Here is a 20,772-nt window from a genome sequence, read left to right as displayed (position 1 = left end):
ATCAAGCTTGTTTCCTGCAGCAAATCAAGCTTCACCTGAAAGGCAGAAGCTTGCTCTGTATCAAAGCAGATTAGACATTCCACCCCTCAGAGCTGCTCAGCTGAAAGCACGGAAGCAGAGCCAGGTCTCAGTGTGTGCATGGTGCAGCTGTTCCATCCTCAGGGCTGTTTCTTGTTCTGGTGCTGTGGCAGCACAGCAAGTGCTGAGGAGATGGAGCCACCATTCTTTCTTGTCTCATTCTAGTTATGCAGAGGAGACTCACACCTTACAGGAGTTACAGACCTGCTCAGGCCTTCGCTCTTCTGCCATTCAGTACACAAATGTACTAAAGGTACTAAAGCTTACAGGTACAGGGCTCACAAGTTAAGAACTAACTGAAGGGCATACACACCTACACTGAAACTAGGTATTTCCTTATTTAAAATCACTGCCTTTGCTGAGGTAGTGGGAAACTCTCAGGGTTTCTTCATGTAAAAATCAATCTGCCACACTCCCAGCTGGGCAAAAGTAACACAATAAAAGAAAAACAATATGCAGAAGCAATAGCACAGCTGTACTATTTTATTTTATATATTTACACAAATGTAAAGTAATTTTTTGAAGTATGAATTTTAAAGTAAGTGCAAAGTGAACTTTTGGAGAATGGAGTAGAGATGAAAAGAATTTTATTGCCAGAGTAACCATGGGTAAACCTGACCATGCTGAAACTGGAGCCTCTGAGCTCAACAACACATGGCAGCACTTCAGCACCTCAGCCTCCAGGCACCTAAGGGCTGGGAATAACTGTCCAAGATTGCTGCTTCTGTGCATCAAAGTGCAACACTGATCTCTCCAGTAGTTCTCAGATGGACTGTGCTAATGGCTGATCAACTGTCTCCCAAGATAACCTGGAAGCCTACAGAGTTTAAATGTACTATGCACATAAAGAAAGTTTAGGCCTTCAGGAAGCCCCGTGTAACAGCTGGAGCACTTGCCAAGTGGTATTCCACAGCTTCTAAGGATCAGAAACTTTTGCAGGCCAAAATTTGTAGATCATTGCTACTGAGAAGAAACACTAAATCTCTTCCAGCTACTACATTATACATTTTAAACTTTTACCTGTAGTATCTCTCACTTGTTGAAGTAACAAGTGGGACAAAACAAATGGGAATGATAAGGAATTCCATCTTGAACAATAAAGCCACTATTCACCTTTTTACAAAAAAGCCCCACAAACCAAAAACACCCCACAACAAGCAAAACTACATCACAAATCTCAACAATCAATATCTGACATTTAATTCCATGTTTGCTATGACCAGGATAAATGCAAGATAATAAAGAGAGCAGGGTATTGCAGTATTTTCAGGGCTAATTGTGTGAAATTTAAATTTTGGACAGCAGTGTAGTGATAACTTTATATCAAACATTAAGATTTGTCAATTGGCCTATTTACTGTTCTACAGATTCTATGCTTTTGTACTGCATTAATCAACTGGTAGAAACCCCACAATTTTCTTTTAGGATAACGTTTTTATAGAAGCTTACTTGACCCTTGTAGATGATTAAGAACTATTACAAGGGGTTAGAAAAGATTATACCAGTGCAAGGATTTTCTTCCGCCTTGATGGGAATGTGTTATACTGCCAAATGGGAACAGGTGTAACCATTTGTAAAGCACTGAAGACAAAAACCTGTTGTGTTCAGTTTATATTATTTCTTCAACATGTAATCATAGTTAATTCTTGTAAGACTTGCTTTCTTAAACTAAAGTACTAGAAATGGAAGAATAAATTGCATAAACTACCAGTGATTAAGGTATCTTCTTACCCCAGTTTATATATTCTAACATGAAAACCACTGTAGAACTTCTCGTGACTTTCAGAGAATGTTGTCTATGAATACTGCTTCAGTAGTGCTTTAATTTGTTTTCCATCATGTAACAATTCCAGTGAGACTGAACAATTTTAGAAGTTTTCTGAAAGTGCAGTCCTTAGCAAAGGGAGTGAGATTCACTGTATGCTTTGCAACTTGCCAAAATTCTGTTTCACAAATTTGAGTTATCACACCAAGAGCTGGAATTGGTCATTCTGAGCTCTTCAGGCCTTTCTAGGAAACTTCCTTTTTCTTCACCATTCCCATTCCTTTCTCAGCAACCTGAGAGGACAGCCTGGCAGACACTATTTGCTCAGAATTCCATCAATAAATCTTGTCTTCCAAGAAGCAGGGTAATGAAGGGACAACTCACTACCGCTACAGGAAGAGTCACTTCATGAAACCAAAAGGCACTTGGCAAAAATCACTGGCAAAATGCTCGGCTTCTGGCACATGGCCCTTGGCTGACAACACCATCTAGCACAAATGATCTTTATCTAACATGTATTAACCTAAAAAATTAAAATCTTTAAGTTAGATACCTATGCAAGAAAAATACTGAAGATTATTTAAACAGGATTATCTACAAATAAACCTCTAAAACGCAGAAGACACAAGTTTTATATTGGAATTAAAGATAAATTTAAATATACTTCCCCCTAATTCAGGTTTATACAGAATATACACTTCTATCTTATATTCTAGTCAAAATCTATGCTCTGGCTGTGGGTTTACAGAACAGTCTGTTAGCCTACAATATATTATGGTCTTTAATATTTGTCAGCTTCAGTATGAATAGTACTTGTTAGAAAACAAAAAAATCACCTGTCACTTTTCATCTGACACAAGTGAGTGTACACACACACTGGCCATTTTCTATATAAAGCTAGTAACTCCTAAAATGTATGTTCAGTCCAGCTTCCTACAGCCCAAGTGGTTACAACTCAGCAACGTGAGCAGAGCATTAACAGACTTGCCCCAAGTATCCTCTCCTTGTCCCGTTTCTCTAAGACACGATAATAACCAGAGGAACTCCTGCCAATCTCATGTGCCACTTCTAGCACAACACCATTGTATCTTCTCATCCCTTCTTGGCAATAAGACAAACAGGAGACAAGACATTTCAATGCTGCATTAATATTTCAATTTTCCACCTTGAATAGAAATGACCAGTTTTACACAGTAGATATATATTTACAATGGTCAGAAAGGCCTGCTCTCAAACCAGCTTGCTGCCACACTGAACCACCAGTATGTAAGTTATTAATTAGATACAATTACAATTCCTTTATATCCTTTTCCCATTATGTTTAGCTGGGAAATAACTCCACACTTCCTAAATGGAATAATTCATTGCTATTAAAAAGCCCCGAGAGTTATTAGCTCCAAGAAATGCAATGCTCTGGCCTCTTAGTAAGGTGCAGTGAGATAAAAAGTAGCACAAAGGCACTTGATACCAGTTTCATACAGTAGTTTCACTTTAGCATAAAGGAACCCATAATAAAAATAGACTGGTAACTTGAAACACACTAAATTCAGCAAAGAAACTTAGTCAAGATCAAACCAGGGTTACAAGACAATCTGTAAGTGTGCAAAACTATGGAGAATGTTCACTTATCTTGATGCTATAAGCTAAATCCAGACACAGTCAGGTGCTGAGCATTGTTTCTAGCTTCAAAGTAAGAGGTGTCAGTCTCATCATCCGGCTGAGGTATAAATGGCATGGTTTGATTCTGGAGATTATCCCAGTCCACCCCGTGAAAGAGTGGGTGATGCTTCAGTTCTGAAACAGAAGTTCACATAAGCATTATCAACTTCCTTATGTCCAAGCCCCACAGTCACTTTGTTCCACCATCTACAATTGACAGTAGATTTGCTCTATGTTCCTTTTTTAGAAGTTCATGAAAGTGCAAACTGAAATTGGGCTTTGATTACCCCCAACATTAGTAGGATCAAACTGTTGTGGCAGGATGAATAGCTGCCACCCCCATCCAGGGAACCTGTTCCACGCAGTTCCACTGAGCCAAAAGCAGCTTTAAAGCTGCTCTTACCCAGAAAGATTGAATTTAGAGAAGCACAGTGCTACAACATAACTGGGATCTCCCAGTACAAGAGGCTTCATCCTGTAGCAACAAAAGGGATAGCACAAATTTTGGAGAGGGGAGGGAAGATGATGGTGAAGGAAACTTAGATACAAGAAGAAAAACTTAATGAAAACTACTCATCCAACTTCACTTCAGCAGACTATAAACTGGACAAAGAGGCCAGATACAGTTGTAAGTCTTAACAAAAAATGAATTTTGAAGAAGCAGATAGGAAGAAACCATTATGTCATCTATTTTAAAATTCTGCCCTTGACAGGCAATTAGATTTCACTCTAAAATCCAGAAATAAAGACAATAACTTGTGTTTAACAAACAATTTCAAATGGCTTTTTGGGAAATATCAAACCCATAGGATTTTCTGTTGACATAATAATCTTCATTCATAATCTTGTGACTTCTCTATTTTAATTTAGCTTTATTTCAGTTTCTAGCATTTAGTCTCTTTATGTGTAAGAATTTCCACAGTAATTTCCTTCTCCAGTGATTTGTTGAGCAGTTCTCATAAGATTTCTTTCTCTATTTCTGAAATATCTCACTCTAAATTTCTTTCCATTATCAACCATTTTTAATAAAACATAGTCATTGTTAACAATAGCAAATGTTTAAGCCCCTCTAAAAGGGAAAAAAAAGAGTAGACTTTATTCAGTACATATTGTCCAATTTTGTATTCTCCTATGCATTCAGCAAAGACAGGCTGAAAGAAAAAGCTGCTCTCTCTAAATTAACTGCTTGTTGTAGAAGGCTTCTCTCCCAAACTATCATCCTATAATCAAGGTTCCCAATGTCATGTAGGTTAAAAATTCCAAATACCCATTAGATAAGAGAGAACTTTGGCACATCAGATGTCAAACACTAAAAATGCGTAGCAGAACATCAGTAAAGCAAAATGGAAGTTCAATTAAAAAACTAAGAACCAACAAAACAACCCAGCCTCAGAATTACCTTGTTCAGAAAGGAAAAATCCCACAAGAAATACAGAAAATACCACAACTTCTTAAGTGCTGCAGTACTATACATGGAACCTAGTGAGGTATTGAAGTTTATTACTCTAAGTTTCAGGAGGAGGAGATCACCACTTAAAAATCTGGAATTAGTTGCAAAGAACTATTTTAATACTAACCCTTCAGTCCAGCTCTCTTAGTAGTGTCAATTGTTAGAAGAATACCTATTGCATTCTGGGCATTTTCAGACAGCTTTTCTTCACCCTCAGGCCAGGGAATATCTACAGACAAAGAAACAATTAAGTTGGTAACTCAGACTATAAAAGAAATACTGGAAATATATACTTACCCTGATTATTGAAACAGATTACCTCTTTTCAAAATATTTTGGAAGACCTGTGTTGGTGTTTCATCATTAAAAGGTGGAATTCCGGTTAGAAACTCAAACAGACAAACTCCAAGGGCCCACCAGTCTACAGCAGAACCTGGCAAAACAAATCAGCATCATTACACCTACATAAATGATACTTGCAAAGATTTAAAAATTAGCAAAAACTGAAGAGTGTTTAAATTCTGCAAGTTTCTGGAAAATTATGATGAGACAAGTTGTATTTAATATTCATGCAGATTGAAAATAAATATTTTTTAAAGCCATTTTGCTCCTTAATTCATTATAGGTAACACTGGGGTTTACTGATAAAACCAAGGGGGCTCTTAGTAACAATCTAATTATCAACTCCCATCACAGAGAGCCCAGGAGCTGACTTCTCCAAGAGATTGTCTTGTGATAAGAAATAGATGCCTCATGACTAGAGCCTGGATGAGTGCTCCATGTTGCCACCTGTGCCCTTCTCTCAGTTATTTTAAAAGTCTCCAGAACTTTAGACTACTGAACTTTATTTTTGTTATGGTGAACATCATGAAGACAGCTTGCATAAATGAGCCAGCGCACATGAAGCTGGAATTGCCTTCCACTACACTGAATTGATTGGGGCAATGTGTAGCTAGTTATCTGCTTTGTTATTCAATAGTTCTAGTTTTCCACATTCCAGGGTTTTGTCTTTTTGCCAATCTCTCCTGTTAATCTACATAGAAACCAGCAGGCAAAGCAATCCCAGACACCACTGCATGCATTCTAAGCTTTCTGCATCTTCAAGACATGCCCACTCTACTGTATAAAGAAAAGATGCCACGATTGCTGTTAAAAAAAAAAACAACAACTTCAAAAGATAAGAAATCTAATTGTTCTTGTTTTTTTGGCATATAAAAGAACGTAAGATGCTTCCAAGCAAATGAATGTTTTGAGCCATTCCACAAAGACTGTTAAGTTTAGAAATGCTAAAACCCAAAGTGTTTAACCAGTAATCTAAAGCACTTTCAGCAACTCCTAACAGCAGTAAGAGTGCCCCACCAAGCTAAGCACATCAAAGCAGTGAGTTCATATCCACTGTTGTTAGAGTGCCTGATGTTCAGTAAAATACTCCCAGCTCCAGTCAAAGTCTAATAAGATCACAACCTGAGCAATGTCATAACAAGGTTTCAGCAGCAATTTTTTCCACACAAAGTTTAACTAAAATTAGATTAACTCCTACCACATCCCTGTGAAACAGGACCCAGGGACAGCATGAAGCTGTGCCACAGGAGGTTTAGGTGGCATATTAAAAGCTTTTTCACCCAGAGGGTGGCTGGGCACTAAAACAGGCTCCCCAGGGAAGTGGTCACAGCACCAAGCCTGGCAAGGAAAGCATTTGGACAACTCTCTCAGGCACATGGTGTGACTCTTGGGGCTGTCCTGTGCCAGGAGAGGAGTTGGACTCAATAGTCCTTGTAGTCCCTTCCAACTTGGGATGTTCTATGATTCTGTGATTTGAAGTAAGAAGCAGTAACACCAGGTCTTGAGCATCTGAACCTCCTTCACCCACAGGCAAAGTAAATCAGATTGAGTGCAATAAAGTGAAATGAAGTGAAAGGCAGCAATGAGAAAAAGTATCTCTGGCTTTACCTCCTGATACACAATTTAAGAATACTGATTTTCCTTCTGAAGTACATGTTTACATGTGTGATTTCTTATAGCTTAGTCACACTGATATGACGTTTCCTGATTTTATGAGCATCACACTTTTTTTATGTGGAGGCATATTGGACATGTCTTTCTATAAAGAAACACTGTTCACCCAAACAATGTTCTCAGAAACTGTGATCTGGTTATACTTTGACTGTTCACTTATGCTGGACACTTCACTCCTGCACAGAATATAGAAAACTCACCAGAGATCACAGTCCCTGCATATGAAAAGACAATGAAGTAAAAATATTACAATTATTGTCAAAAAAACCAAACAAATACAAACACTGAATATCAAGTATGATTCTCAGAAGGCATGGGAATGAATTTTTTTTTCTAAGGTAGTATTCCACAAAAAAGAAAGATGGCAATGTTAAATCTAAGTTTGAAACAAAAATAAAATAGTTTTGTAATATGATTAATTTAGGATTAACTACATTTACAAGGAGCTCAACACACAAAAAATTCATTGGGGAAAATTTTGAAGTTCCCAAAACCCTTGCTTTGCTGAAGGTATTGTAAGATTTGTAATTTCCTGACACAAACTCCAGACTCTACAATTTTTCACTGAAGTCCTGAAAACTCAGTAACCACAAAGAAATCACCTTGTGACCAAATTTCACAATGTCTAATTAGCACGAATTACATTTACAAAATATTATTCAGTTTTAACATCTGCCAGATAACCAGGAATCCTAAATGGAAGTGCAAAACAACAACTACATACATTTAGTATTTTCAGTTTTTACCATTAAATTGTTAAATCTCTTCATAGGGTTTTAGTTAATTTATATTAGCAGAATTTTTTTGTTCCACAGGACAGTAATCACTACCTCTCAATTAAGGTCTCTCTCTCATGTAAGTTTCCCAAGACTTGCAGCTCTACAAAATAGTAGCATGCTTTTGAGATGGAAATAAAATGCAATTAAGCATCAATAACTGTACTAGAGATTGATACATGGCATTTAATTTTTGTTAATGCTTCTTGCAAGTTAGCAGAAAACTATTTCATACTTTTTGTTAATCTCAGCAGATCTCAGAATCCGAGACAAAATTAGTCTTCAAAGTTGTGATATTTTAGTATAGTATTTTGAAAAGAAACAAACCCAAAAAACCAACCTCCAAAAATTTGTCGACTATTACTGCACCCTTATACAGAAAATCCTGTCAGATATCTGAAGTGTTTCACAAGTTCACTCAACTCAATAAATTATTTTAAGGCAACTTCATAAAATTGTCTGGTTTCACATAACACTTTAATATCAATAAACACAGAAGACATTCTAAAAATAATTGGAGGCTTAAGCCTTTTAGTCTAAAATTTCACTAAATTCCCCCTTTCCCAAAGAATCTTTAGAGGCACTCAGGATGACCAAGTTGCTACTCCTAAGCAACATACAAGTCTCAGGCTGCCAAAGCAGTTTCCAATGCTGACTGGCAAGCAAGACTGATGGACAGCCAAAACTTGTGGTTATGAGAAAGCAGCAAATGAATAGAAGGAGCAGCTGAAGTAAACACAGCCATCCATGATGACAAAAGCTTAGCACTAGCTATTTTTGAAGAATTCCCAATCTTATTGCTTGAAGGGTTTACAGTTCTACAGATATTTAAAAATGTAAAGACGTCACTTTTCAGGTACTGGCAGATGGCTGGTTTGTCTTACCATGAGGCTGTGTCAAAAGCAGCTCAGGTGCCAGGTAGTCTGGAGTCCCCAGGATACGTTCACCTTCTACGGGAGCAGCTCCTCTTCGAACACTCTTTGGAGTTCTGTACGGTGTGCCAGCATCCCCTCGATGAGGGGTCTGAAAAGATGAGACAAGGATTTCAGATGTCAAATAAAACCAGCTCAGAAACTCCCATCTCCACGTTTAGTCATGGATACTGATACTTAAGTTCAAGTCAAGAACAAGTCACAAAACAGTCCCTGAAAAGCACATGTGAAATGTGCTTCCATTGCTTTATCTCAACAGTCTTGAAGCACAAAGATGTCTACTCTTTGAGAAATTTTTCCCTAAGTTCTTCCTCCAGTGTCACATCCATCAGCTATCACAGTTTATGTCTCTGTAATAGACTTGTAACTGACACTTGACAGAATACATTACACCATCACTTTTACCAGGATTAAAAAAAAGCAAGTAGCAGGTACAGTGGCAGTTACCAGCAGCTGAAGAGCACTCATAGACCGTTTTGGTGGATTATTTGGCAGGATAGTAACTGCACTAGGAGCAGAATGAGACAAAATAGCACAGGATTTTAAAATCAGTTCACTGTAACAGCAAAGATTTCTCAGAGATGGGCAGTCAATGCATGTTGAGCCAAAAGGAAAACAATGAACATAAAGCTACTGCTAAATTCTTACAGAAATTGTAATTTTGGCCACACAAGTGCAGAAAGGAAACTCTGCCAACAAAGATCATTTTGACAGACTATCTCAACTTACTTGAGTTTTTCCTAAATTTACCACTGAAATAATTTCAGGTCCCTAATGTCCAATGCATGCACGAAGTCTCTATCTATCAAAGTCTCCTTACGTACCTGATAGATGTGATATGGTCTTCCTTTCTGTAATGGAGTGATAGCTGTTGGGTAAGAGCCACTGCAAGCAGGTGAAAGATCCGTTATATCTAAGGAAGTCATGCTGCATGGCTCAGATATATTGGATACATTGATTGGACTATTATAACTCCGAAAAACAACAGCATTTTTTTTTAAGAGACTCAGTGCTTCCATCATCTTTTCTGAAGGAGAAGATACTGTGTCAAGGTAAGTTTCTTCCATGTGTTTCTGGTCATTATCCTTTTTCTGATGTAATGGCTTGCAGTCCTGGACTGTATGTGCCTCCTCTCCATTCTGTGAGACACCTTGGGACTCTGGTGATGTTATTAGCACACCTTCAGATTTTGGTTCCTCAAAGGAGAGGTCTTTAACACTTCTGTCCAAATCTAAAAGCTGTTTTTCTAGATGGCTTTCTGTAACAGACACTTCAGGAAGTAAGTCAGAATCTGCACTGAAGACACCTAAACGTTTTTCATCATCAGTGCCTAAAAAACTTGAGTTCAGGTACTCCTTTTCATCATCCTTTCCACAGTCTGCATCCAGATCACACATAAGATTTTTAGCTACAGTTGGAGTAAGCGATCTTTCTACTGTTTCTTGGTTACTAATAAAACTCCCAACTTCTTCCTTGCTTTTGCAGGTGTCAGATAGGCATCTGTCATTACAAAGCATTAAGGATTGAATTTCTGTTGTCAAACCTGTCCCTTTGTTTGTTGGAAATTCTGAGATCTGACAGCCACGTTTATATTCTGCATTGCTTTTTTTAACATAGTTAAGTTCCTGACAAGGACTAGTGTCAACTGATTCAAAGCTTCTTTTTACACCTGGCTTTTCAAACATTTCTTCTTCTTTGACAGGCTCATTCTGCCTTGAAAGTGACTGTCGTAGTCTGGAAGTCTGTGATGTTTCGTAAGTCATGTCTCTTTTATTTACACAGACTTTTTCTTTCCAAATCTTATTTTCAGAAATACACTTTCTTACTACACCTTTCACATCCAGAGTGCTCACAGGAGTATCTGTTATACTCAAATGCCCACTTTCCAACTTCTCCCTACTGCCAGAATCATTGCTGGCAATGGGAGAAATGGCAGACTCAAGTTCTTCTTTCTTTAAAACTTCAGTACCTTTGCTATTTGGCAACGTAATATTTGAAAGGAGAGCTGACCCACTGGTACTGGTTTTGCATGTTGCAGATCGAGGTTCATCTTCACTTTGCTGCAAAAAAAGCACATTAGGTTTTGAGTATCAAAAAAAAAATATGATTACAACAGTATAGAAACATTTATTTTTAAATACTTTATTACAACCTCCATAATGAAATGCAGTTTTTAAAGTGTTACTCTTTCTAACTACTGCTAGTGAAAAATCATACTCCAAAATACAAAAAAAATCAAGATCAAATTAAGGATAACTTGGTAATTTGACTTTTTTTAAGAACATAAAATAAGCTTGCTAGAATACAATACAAAATCTCATATTTTTAAACATCAAAGGATTAAAAAATAGAGCAAGAAGCTGTATTTGTGATTTTATTTTAAGAATTTTTTATTTTAGGAATTTTTAAGTTTTTAAGAAGTTTTCGGTTTCCAAGAAAGTCCAAAGGAAAGAACCCCATTATAGTACCCTGTGGTACTATAATCAGAGGAGACAAAAGGAAAATCTGATATTACTAATGTTTTGATAACGCAATACTGAAACCAAGGCCTAAGGAACAGATAGATACAGAACAATAAATTGTTTTAAATGTAAGTTGTTCTCTATGCTCTAAACAGGAATCATGGCAAGGAACTACATATCGTAGCAGCATTTATTTTTTAGCTTTGTGTTTGTGCAGAATTTCATTAACACATTAAAATAGGATAAAATATTTTAGGATAAAATATTATCAAATGTGATTATTTGTGTTAGGTTAGTTGATACAAAACACTTCAGTAATAAAAGCCTTAAACTTTTCAGTTTAATAGCTAGTAGAAGCTTGAAGTGGATTTTATTTTTTCCCAAGTTCTGTCTTTTAAAGAAATTCTTTCACCCACAATGCTGAGCTAAAAAAGCTATAGGGCTAAGGTCAGCTTCCAAAAAAACACTGCTCCCAGCAGTGCCCACCTTGTGCAGCACAGGGCTAAAACAGTGACAGTCAGTGAAGCCTTCTCTTTCAGTCCTTTGCTGCAGGCTGAATAGGATTTGCTTCTCCTGTTATATTACACAGGACTAAAATTAGTTTGAAGAAAAAGGTTATATTGGTTTGATCCAAAATCCTACTCAACACAAATTACGGGCCCTGCTCCTTCTACTGCAGGAAAGCTTCTCAACACTTGAAATAACTGAGGCAAGTAAGCAAGTAGAAGATATTTGCAACACTCTATACACAAGTACAAACTAATTTTAATTTAGAGTGGGAAGATGAAACGGTCCTGACCTCTACATCTTTCCCCCATCTGGGGCTGCTACAGTTTTCTGATTCCACACTGGACAGGTTTGTGTGAGACTGACTACTGAGGCTGGAGGTACCAAACCTGTTTCTTGACTGAAGCAGAGTAGGAGTTAAACTCCTCGCTGGCATCACAGGTGTTAATTGAGAATTATCCAGATCTTAAGAGAAAAAAAATTCAAATGTTGATACAAACAGGTAACATGTACTGACTGACTTCACACTATGCTAAGCTTTCACATCAAAGGAAGCTAAGGAAAGTTATGCATGACAACAATTTGTCTTGTCATCTTTCCTGCATAGTTGATTCAAGCATTTTTTTAATTAGGAACTTGCAAAGAATGTAAAAGCAGTACAAACATTAGCAGCATAGTTGCCTTCTTTCTCGTTTCAGGTGAGAAATGAGAAAGCAGAAAGATAAGACAATTTAAATGAAGACATACATTGCTATATTCAACAATTTTCAGTGAAAGTATGTCAAGACCTGACACTATTTCCATAAAATGTTAAAGGGTGATTTTGAATTCAGGGGTCATGATTTGAAAAAAGCCAATCAAACAAAACCACTCAGAAGATGACATAAGTAGAGTAGGTGAGAGCATGCCAGATGTAAAGCACTGGAAGAATGGTGGAAAGCAAGGCACCAATAGGATCACACCTTTTATGAAGTGGGTCCAAACTATTGATATAAAATTAAAATATCAGAACCTTACAGCCAGAGTATTCCTCAGCAGAAGGCCTGGTATACTCACGTGTTTTGAATAATTTGGTTGAAAGAGGGGTATTTTCCTTTTGGGCCATAGGGACAGGAGAAACCACTCCATGCAGACTGTCAGATGATGGACTTGATTTTTGCCCTGGCACTTTCATTCCTACAGGGGGAGTATGCTAACAAGCAGAAAGAAGCATAGTTAAAAGTTAATAGAGTCTTAACAAATTGTCAGTCCAGGACTGAGAGAGTAACTTCACCCATTCTTTATGATGTTTGCATGGGTTTGGCCATGCAAAAGGTCAGCAATTCAAAATACAGTCCAAGGTAATCACATCAGAATGTCAAAGTCATCTAAACATACCATAAATCACTCTACGAGCTGGGAGAAGAGATGCAAGAATAGCCTTATCATGCCAACTATTGAATTTAAGATAGAAAATAAACTAAAAGGATTAACTACTTCAAAGACAGTGAAAATTACTTACAAAGCCCAGAGAACTGATAAGAGACAACAACTGTCCTGGAGTACGTGAGTAGTCCTGTTTTGGCTTTGCCATTGATGGGGTAGTAAGGATATCTATCATATTTATCTCTACAGAAGAAAAAAAACCAAAATAAATTAGGTCAGGTTTTCATTTTGATATTAAACAAAGGCAAAGTTGGAGACATTTACTTAAGTTTCATGAAAAGGAAGAAAAGGAAAGAAAAAATTTAGCCACGTACTCAACATACAAATGAAGCCACGAAGACCAATTGAAGACTTACCTGTACATTCTTATTTAACACAAGGTGTTTTTTCTCGTACATCCATACATTCATATGTACAAAAGTTGTAGAAGTCAAATTCCTTTTCCAACATACTAGGCTAAAAGCACTACATTTTCTAATTTGATATCAGCTTTGGTTTTTAGGCAGCAGTTCCATCTTATGGCTTGTGGACAGGATACTAAATTCGATTCCAAACGTGCCATCTCTCAAAAAAAAAATCTCAAAAAAGCTACACAAGAATTTTTAATAGGTGAAATTACAACCATAGGTACATTTTTTTTGCTCACTAGCAGTAAGTAGTTTTAAAGCTTACGTATAACATTCAACTAGACACAATAATCTGTCCCATTAGAACATCAGTTAAAGCAGTACATCATAAAAAATACAGAAAACCTACAATTTTCCTTTATATTCTTAAAAGCATGAATCAGACTCCATAGACAACTCTGAATTTCTACATTCCTTCAACTGTATAAAAAGATGTACTCTCCAGCAGCTGTCTCAAAAAACCTGAACTGGTGCTGTGCAGAATAAGTTTGGATGATCTGGCTAAGGAGGTACAAACCAGGTCAGAAATTGGCTATTCACCCTAATATCTGCAGCTTGTGCCAGACAGTCAAGGCTATTCAGCTATGGTTTCTCCTTGAAAAGAGAACATTCACATGCCAAAGCACTGATCTAACCCTCTGTTAAGGACTTAGCACTTTCCCTTATCCCTCAAATTAATGTCTGGAATGTTCCAGTTAATTTATTGGAAATTAATTTACATAGGACTGAGATACATAAACTGAAGGGTAGAAGTAGTCATAGAAACAGGAACAAGTCAGAATTATTCATTCACCCTTTGAAATCTCCTAGAAGACTTCAGAAAACTTGGAAATCCATATCCCTCCAAATAAAGGGCTCCAGATCATATTTCATACAACCATCATATTCATAGTCCCAAAGAATAAATATTTTACCTTCTGAAGTGTAATGCAAAGAGCAGTCCCCTTACTAGGGTGTAGCTAATCAGTACTTACCTATCAGAAACCAGGTATCACTGCAACTTTTGCACTTATTTAACTAAAAGGTGCCCTTTACAGGAATGTGAAATATTCAAGAATATGAAAATGTGATGCAAAAATACATTTTAATACAAACAAAAGGATAGAAACAACTCTTACCTCTATTCAGAGTAACTCTGGAAAGTCCAAAGTCTGTCAACTTTATATGTCCCTGATTAGAAATAAGCATATTGTCTGGCTTCAAATCCCTGAAAATATTAATATAGCTGAAGTCAGCAAAAAGAGCACTGAACAACATGAAGAAAGTTAACTGACCAGAAACACTCAATACAAAACATTGGTTAGAGCTGTTTAACAGTAACATCTCTTAGCCAGCAGAAGATTCCAATTTGAGGAACATACTAAAAGAACTAAATATATTTAGCATTAAATATGGCACAAACATGTCAGGCTTTGTAAAAAGCAGCATGTATGTCAAGAGTTGCATAATTTGAGCTTCAGCAGGCTCAACAAGCATCCTTCAAAAGTACTACCATCATAACATTCACTAATGTGCAGCTCCTAGAGGTGACAAGCAAACCTCTAGTGAGTTTTCATGTGTGCTCTCTGCAGCACTGCTGAGTGCAAAAAGAACTCTCACTATGGGGGAACATCAGGGCACTCATTGTCCCTTTGCCCTATGGGTCCATGTGTGCAGTTCCCAGAGGGTTCCTGAACCATCACAGCTGCTAATACAGCACTGGACTGGGAAAGAGCTGGCAGGGGAAAGCAGTGTGAGTTTGTGTGCTCAGCACACACAGACAGATTTGATTTTAGCCATTGTTTTGTGACATTGCCACAGTGCACATGTGAACAAAGAGCTTCCAGGAGCTCCAGCAAATGAAATGCCTGTGGCAGCTGCCACAATGAAATGGTGAGGGTTATGTGTTAGAGTGAAAAAATAAAAAACCCAAACTATCAATACTTATTTGTAAGAAAAGAAAAATTCACCTGTGGATTATTCCATGTCTATGAAGATAGTCAAGAGCCAACGCTGCTTCCGAAATATATTTAACAGCCATTTCTTCATCAAAATATCCATAAATATGGAGAAGAGATTTGACATCTCCACCAATAAGGTACTCCATCACCTGCCATTCAAGTATTTTAAATTTAAAACACAATTCAAAATTGCAAGTAAAATACAAAATAACTTTTACCCCTAGAAAAAAATTATTTAAAGGAGCAGAAGCAGATAGAAGTACCTTTGTGCAAAACCTCATTTCCCACACAATACTTTTCACTTGGATAAAATAATTAAAGCTCCATGTAACAGCAGACATGAAACATTTTCATTATATTTAATGTAGACCATTTGCTTATTTTATTTGCCTAGATTACTTTTAGAAGCTAATTAGAAAGTTGACTATAGCTTTTGAGAGTCAACTGTAGAAAATTTTCTATAAGTGTGATGTATTTCTATATTGAATATTATGCATTTTAACATATATTTATATTCATATATTAATCTATATTTAGCTTAATATTGTATATTTCTATAGTATAGAAAATGAAGTGCCAAGCATCCCTGTGAAACTCATGGCCTGAAGCCAAAGACCACCTGATCCATACAAATCAAAGTATCTCAATTCTTTATCTTGCAATCATTTATACACAATATTAAATTCAGACCCAAGCTTTGTGAATTAAGTACAAACTATCAAAAATGCAAACAGTGAGAGTTATTAATTTTTTATGCATTTAAGACATATGAAAAAGAGTGAAAAAAATTATACACACCCAATAAACCATTATGCAGACACATTATGATGGCCCACGTCATATTTAAAATAAAACAGAAGTCAGCAGGGCTTCTGAAATCACTCTTTGATTTCAAGAATGCATTTATGGTGTTTTGGTCAGGAAATCTCACCAGTACTTACATGCCAAAACATAATATTCTTCTGCATATAAACAAATATATACACTCACACATAATTCTAGCATCTCCTTTACAAATCCTTCACCCCAAAGTCTTATACTCCACATAGCAGTGCAGAGATTCCAAAAAAAGAAGCCTTTGTTTACATGCAGAATGCATTGTAGGAGTACATAGCAACCTTGTTTGTTTCATCAAGCTGTTCCCTGTGTGTGCTTACAGCAATCCACACAAATTGTGCCAGACCCTTTGCAGACAGTGTGAATCCTTATGTGGAGACAGTATATAAACACATACACAAGTCCTGCTGTGCTCCACAGTGCTCCATGTGGACCAGCATTTAGTTTTGCCACTCAGTTATCATCTTGTCATGCAGGCCAACAACCATAACAAAACTGGAGCACCAGCAATAAGTAAAATAGATTTCCTTTAAGTGAGCCATGGATATCTTCCAGTCACTTGGCTTCTGCTTGAATAGAATGATTTCTTGTTTTCCCTAAGATTGCTACATCTTTCTAAGACAGAGTAGATATTAGAAAAGCTTCTCCTGTAACAGAAGGGAACATGGGTGGAAAGAGTCCAAAGACACCAGAAGAAGAGAAATATTTTACTTGTTCAAACATTTTGAGAAAGATGCAAAAGTGACTCAGGAATACCACGGAAAAAATGTTTTGAGATATCACTACAGTTCACATTCAATTTCCATGACTGCCATAAAACGCCACAGCCATTTTTTTACTCACTAAATAGATGTTGTTTGCTGACTGGAGTGAGTAGTATAAGTGCACAATGAACGGACTTTTACTGAGAGCCAATGCATCCCTCTCTGCCTGCACCTGGTGAACCATATTTTTGTTAATCATGTCTGCTTTTTTCATCACCTGAAAAACAAAACAGAGCACAAAAAATTATTTAACCTCAAAATGCTCATAATAAAACCGTGTAGAGACATATAGCTTTGCAGAGCAACACCTGTTTTGCATGACTGCTCTTATGTTTCTTTGTGTACTACGTGGCTTGTTATAATCCTTTAAATGACAAAGTCAAGTTTGCACAAATAGTCGGTAAAGTTATTACTAACGACAAGCTTAGATTTTAGTCCTTTGTGTAACAACATAGAAAACGCAATTGTTTTGGTTTTTTTTTTAACACTCAGCAAGAACGTTTGCTATAATTCATTCCCGTCTTGTCTCTCAGAGGCGGTGCTTTAGCCCCCCGGCAGGTGCAGCAGCCGAGGGGGCTCAGTTACAGCAGCTGTTTACAAACGAGAAGCCAACAGCCCTGCGGCCATTGGTCAGGTATTTTGTTATTTCCCCTTATTTAAAGGACTTATAAAAGCAGCTGTCGTATCAGAGGTCCCCGGACCGAACCCTCCAGGACCCCAGCGAGCTGCGAGCAGGGCACGGCCGTGCGGACAGCGCGTCCCAGGGCACCGGCTGTGCCCGAGCAGCGGCCGCTCCCCCGGCCCAGGGCTTATACCGGGGCCCCGCGTCTCCGTCCCCTCGGGACTCCCCTTTCCCGCTGCTCGGCAGCGGAGGCGGCAGCGCCGCGACCCCGGCGACGGCTCACCTTCACGGCATAGAGCCGGCCCGCCTTGCGGCCCAGGTACACCTTCCCGAAGGCACCGCGGCTGATGGGCTTCACGATGGTGAACTCCTCGATGGAGGGGGGCCGGGGGACCTCGACGCGCGTCGGGCCGGCGGCTGTGGCGGCGCTGGGGCCGGCAGCATCGCCCCGCTCCCCCCCGGGCCGCTCGGGTGCCATGACGCGCCCGCCCCGGGCCCGCCGCGATTCAAAGCAGCCCCGCCCCGCTCGCGTCTTCACCAACGGCAGCGCGAGCTCTCGCGAGACCCCGCGCGGCGGCGGCGGGAAGCGCCGGCCATGGCGCCGCTGGCCGGGAATAGGGAATAGCGCCCGCTCCTGTCCTGTGCTGCCCTCAGAACGTGCCCGTGACAAAGCACCGCACCTCCGAGCCGGCTGATCGCTGCTTGGCTCTAGGTTGTAGCTTGCTATGAGCAGGTACTGTCCCCCCATTCCCATGGGAGGCTTGAAGATGCAGGAATTGAACAGAGCTTGGTGTGAGACATCACGGAACTGGAAGATAAAATTTGCTTAGAAAGAAGCAACGACCTTGTGTCCACATTATGATTTTCTCATATGCTTCACTCACATCTAAGTTCAAAATACATTCGGACAACACTCGGGCACATGGTGTGATTGTTGTGGTGTCCTTTGCAGGCACTCGATGGTCCTGATGGTCACTTCCAACTCAAGGATATTCTATTTTCCTGTAATTTTCTCACACTTGATAGCTCCAAGATCTGCGTGCAAACGGCAGGGTCAGGAGGGCTTTTTGCCAGAGAACATTCCCTGTCCAGATCTCATTACTACCTTTCACCTCTCACTTTGGGCTAGTGATGACTGCTCCCTGGGCGGGTCTATACTGATCAGCAGTTAAACTAATGTAATAGGTTGCATTCCACCAATTCTTGGTTACTTCATCTGCTGTTTATCTTAGGCAACGTTGTTCCGCAATTTGTTTCCTTATTTTGGGTATCTCCATGGCTACATTCAGCCTCCCTCTTGTGACAGCAGGGGCAGGGATGGCGTTCACAGGGTACTCTGACCTAGCTGCCATCCTGTTCCCAGAGCACAGGCCTTCTGTGTACACTGCACAGCCCTCAGTGTTTACCAGCTTTACTGCTCTCAGCTGTGTTCTAGGTCACTTTTTTAACCCTTGCCTTACTGCTTTTATGTTGGTTTCACATATACATTGCTGTTCCTGTTTCATTCACAATGATCATAATTGTTCTGTTGCAGTCTGTGCATCAGTAAAGAGCTATCGCTGCAGAGGTTCAGTGCACAACAGTGGGTCTCCTTTCACACAGCAGATTAATCATTAGGCCCTTGTTTTGCTTCAAAATACATCACTTAAAATCTGACCCTACTCGGGGAGGCCTTGCTTGTTACTTGTGAAGGAGAGCTGCTACTGCTATCCCACAGATCATAGCAATATGTACAATTTAATGAGAACATGCAGAAACCATGTTTTTAATTAAATTTTTTGTAATGGTATTAAATGCAATTTATCCTTGGCTGTGTTTGTCATTTAACTCTGCAACGTTAGTTTAGGTGTGTCTCACTGGCTGCAATGCCTGTGGAAAAATCCAGCTGAAAGAAGTGGGAGGGGTTGCTTCTTGTGCTGGCACCCTGAGCAGACTTCAGGTCATGCCAGTACTGATAGTGCATCAGGAACATGTATTCCACTACAGCCTGAGCTCACTGGAGGGAGTGTAACAGCTTCTCTCCCTTCCCTCAAGACAGCACGAGCTGTTGTACAGCTATGTGGAAAACTGCTTCATGGCGTGGATCTAGGCAAACACTCATCACCTTTTAGGATTTTTTGCTGTTGTCGGGTGAGTTTTCTGCCAAACCAGCAAGCTGAGCTATATGACTTTGATCATGAGAGTGCTAGTTGAAAACAGGAGAGATGTACACAAAGGCAAGAGGAGGCAGCAGTGGGGCTGTGCTCACCCAGAGCAGTGTAAATTGGTGTGGGGTAGCACTTTCAGCAAAGAACAGTGGTCAGGCAAAAGAAATAAAACTCTAATAAAACCCCCAAAAATTTGCTTTATGGACCTGTAGATAAATGACACCTGCAGCCCTTCCCTTATCCACTGGTATAGTTAGCCCATCACAGAAGGCCACTAGGTTGGTTGGAGAGGATTTTCCCTTGGTGACACTGTGCTGTCTTGAATCACCTCCCTATCCTCCATTGCTTTAGAAACACACTTGGGTCACCTTTGGTTTTAAGGAAAAGCAAAGACAATCTCAAGACAAATGGACTGTCTGGACAAGAGCCACCAGGAGCAAAGTCAGGGCTGAGCTGGGGAAAGGTAATTCTGGCAGTGGGAGACCTTGACCACCAACTCATTGACCACCTACCCAAAACGAACCCCAGACTCAAATGGAAGGAAGAACTGCACCTACAGACTGATTAGCACGAGAAGCGATATCTATAGCTAACAAATACGGGGTTGAAGTCGAATTAACAAATGACTGATGTAATTTGTAACCAATAAATGTTGATGTCGTTGTTAAAGTGTATAGTGTCAAGTTTTATGATAGATAAGCCACCCTTTCGTGGATCACCACCTATGTCCCTACTTTGTGCAAACTAGAATAAAAATTAGAAATACCTCGCCTGGGTGCATGAATTGGCGCTGCGCGCCGGTTAACGAGCCCGCGTTCCGGACAATACCCAGAGGCGATGACACCGAGTAGGGGCAGGCCCCTCTGGCAGCTGCACCACCACCGGCTGAGAGCGGGTCCCCCGCGGGGCCCTGCCCGGCCACCCCCGGCCCCGGCTGCTCCCCTCTTCCTCCTCGGCCTCGGGGCGGCGGCCGCGTGGGGGGGCG

General features: G+C 39.4%; 1 protein-coding gene across 3 annotated transcripts; it reads right to left on the bottom strand.

Moving 5' to 3' along the window:
* Positions 1–532: 532 nt before the first annotated feature.
* Positions 533–20,747, bottom strand: MASTL (microtubule associated serine/threonine kinase like). 3 transcript variants are annotated; one of them, XM_015618106.1, is made up of 12 exons: positions 20,554–20,747; positions 17,098–17,235; positions 15,427–15,566; positions 14,596–14,684; positions 13,147–13,253; positions 12,702–12,837; positions 11,938–12,110; positions 9,501–10,736; positions 8,629–8,767; positions 5,272–5,385; positions 5,080–5,181; positions 533–3,637 (listed from the first exon to the last, which is right to left on the bottom strand). In XM_015618106.1, exons 1-12 carry the CDS (start codon positions 20,566–20,568, stop codon positions 3,480–3,482), a joined length of 2,547 nt encoding a protein of 848 aa, XP_015473592.1. In that variant the 5' UTR covers positions 20,569–20,747; the 3' UTR covers positions 533–3,479. The 3 variants fall into 3 exon arrangements, with proteins under 3 accessions (XP_015473592.1, XP_033367281.1, XP_033367285.1); XM_033511390.1 differs by lacking the exon at positions 20,554–20,747 and adding an exon at positions 17,924–18,115; XM_033511394.1 differs by lacking the exons at positions 533–3,637; positions 5,080–5,181; positions 5,272–5,385; positions 20,554–20,747 and adding exons at positions 6,687–7,183; positions 17,924–18,118.
* Between the last annotated feature and the right edge of the window lie 25 nt (positions 20,748–20,772).

Source organism: Parus major, chromosome 2, assembly GCF_001522545.3.
Source record: "Parus major isolate Abel chromosome 2, Parus_major1.1, whole genome shotgun sequence".
Taxonomy (NCBI): domain Eukaryota; kingdom Metazoa; phylum Chordata; class Aves; order Passeriformes; family Paridae; genus Parus; species Parus major.
This window is presented reverse-complemented; position numbering and strand designations above follow the sequence as displayed.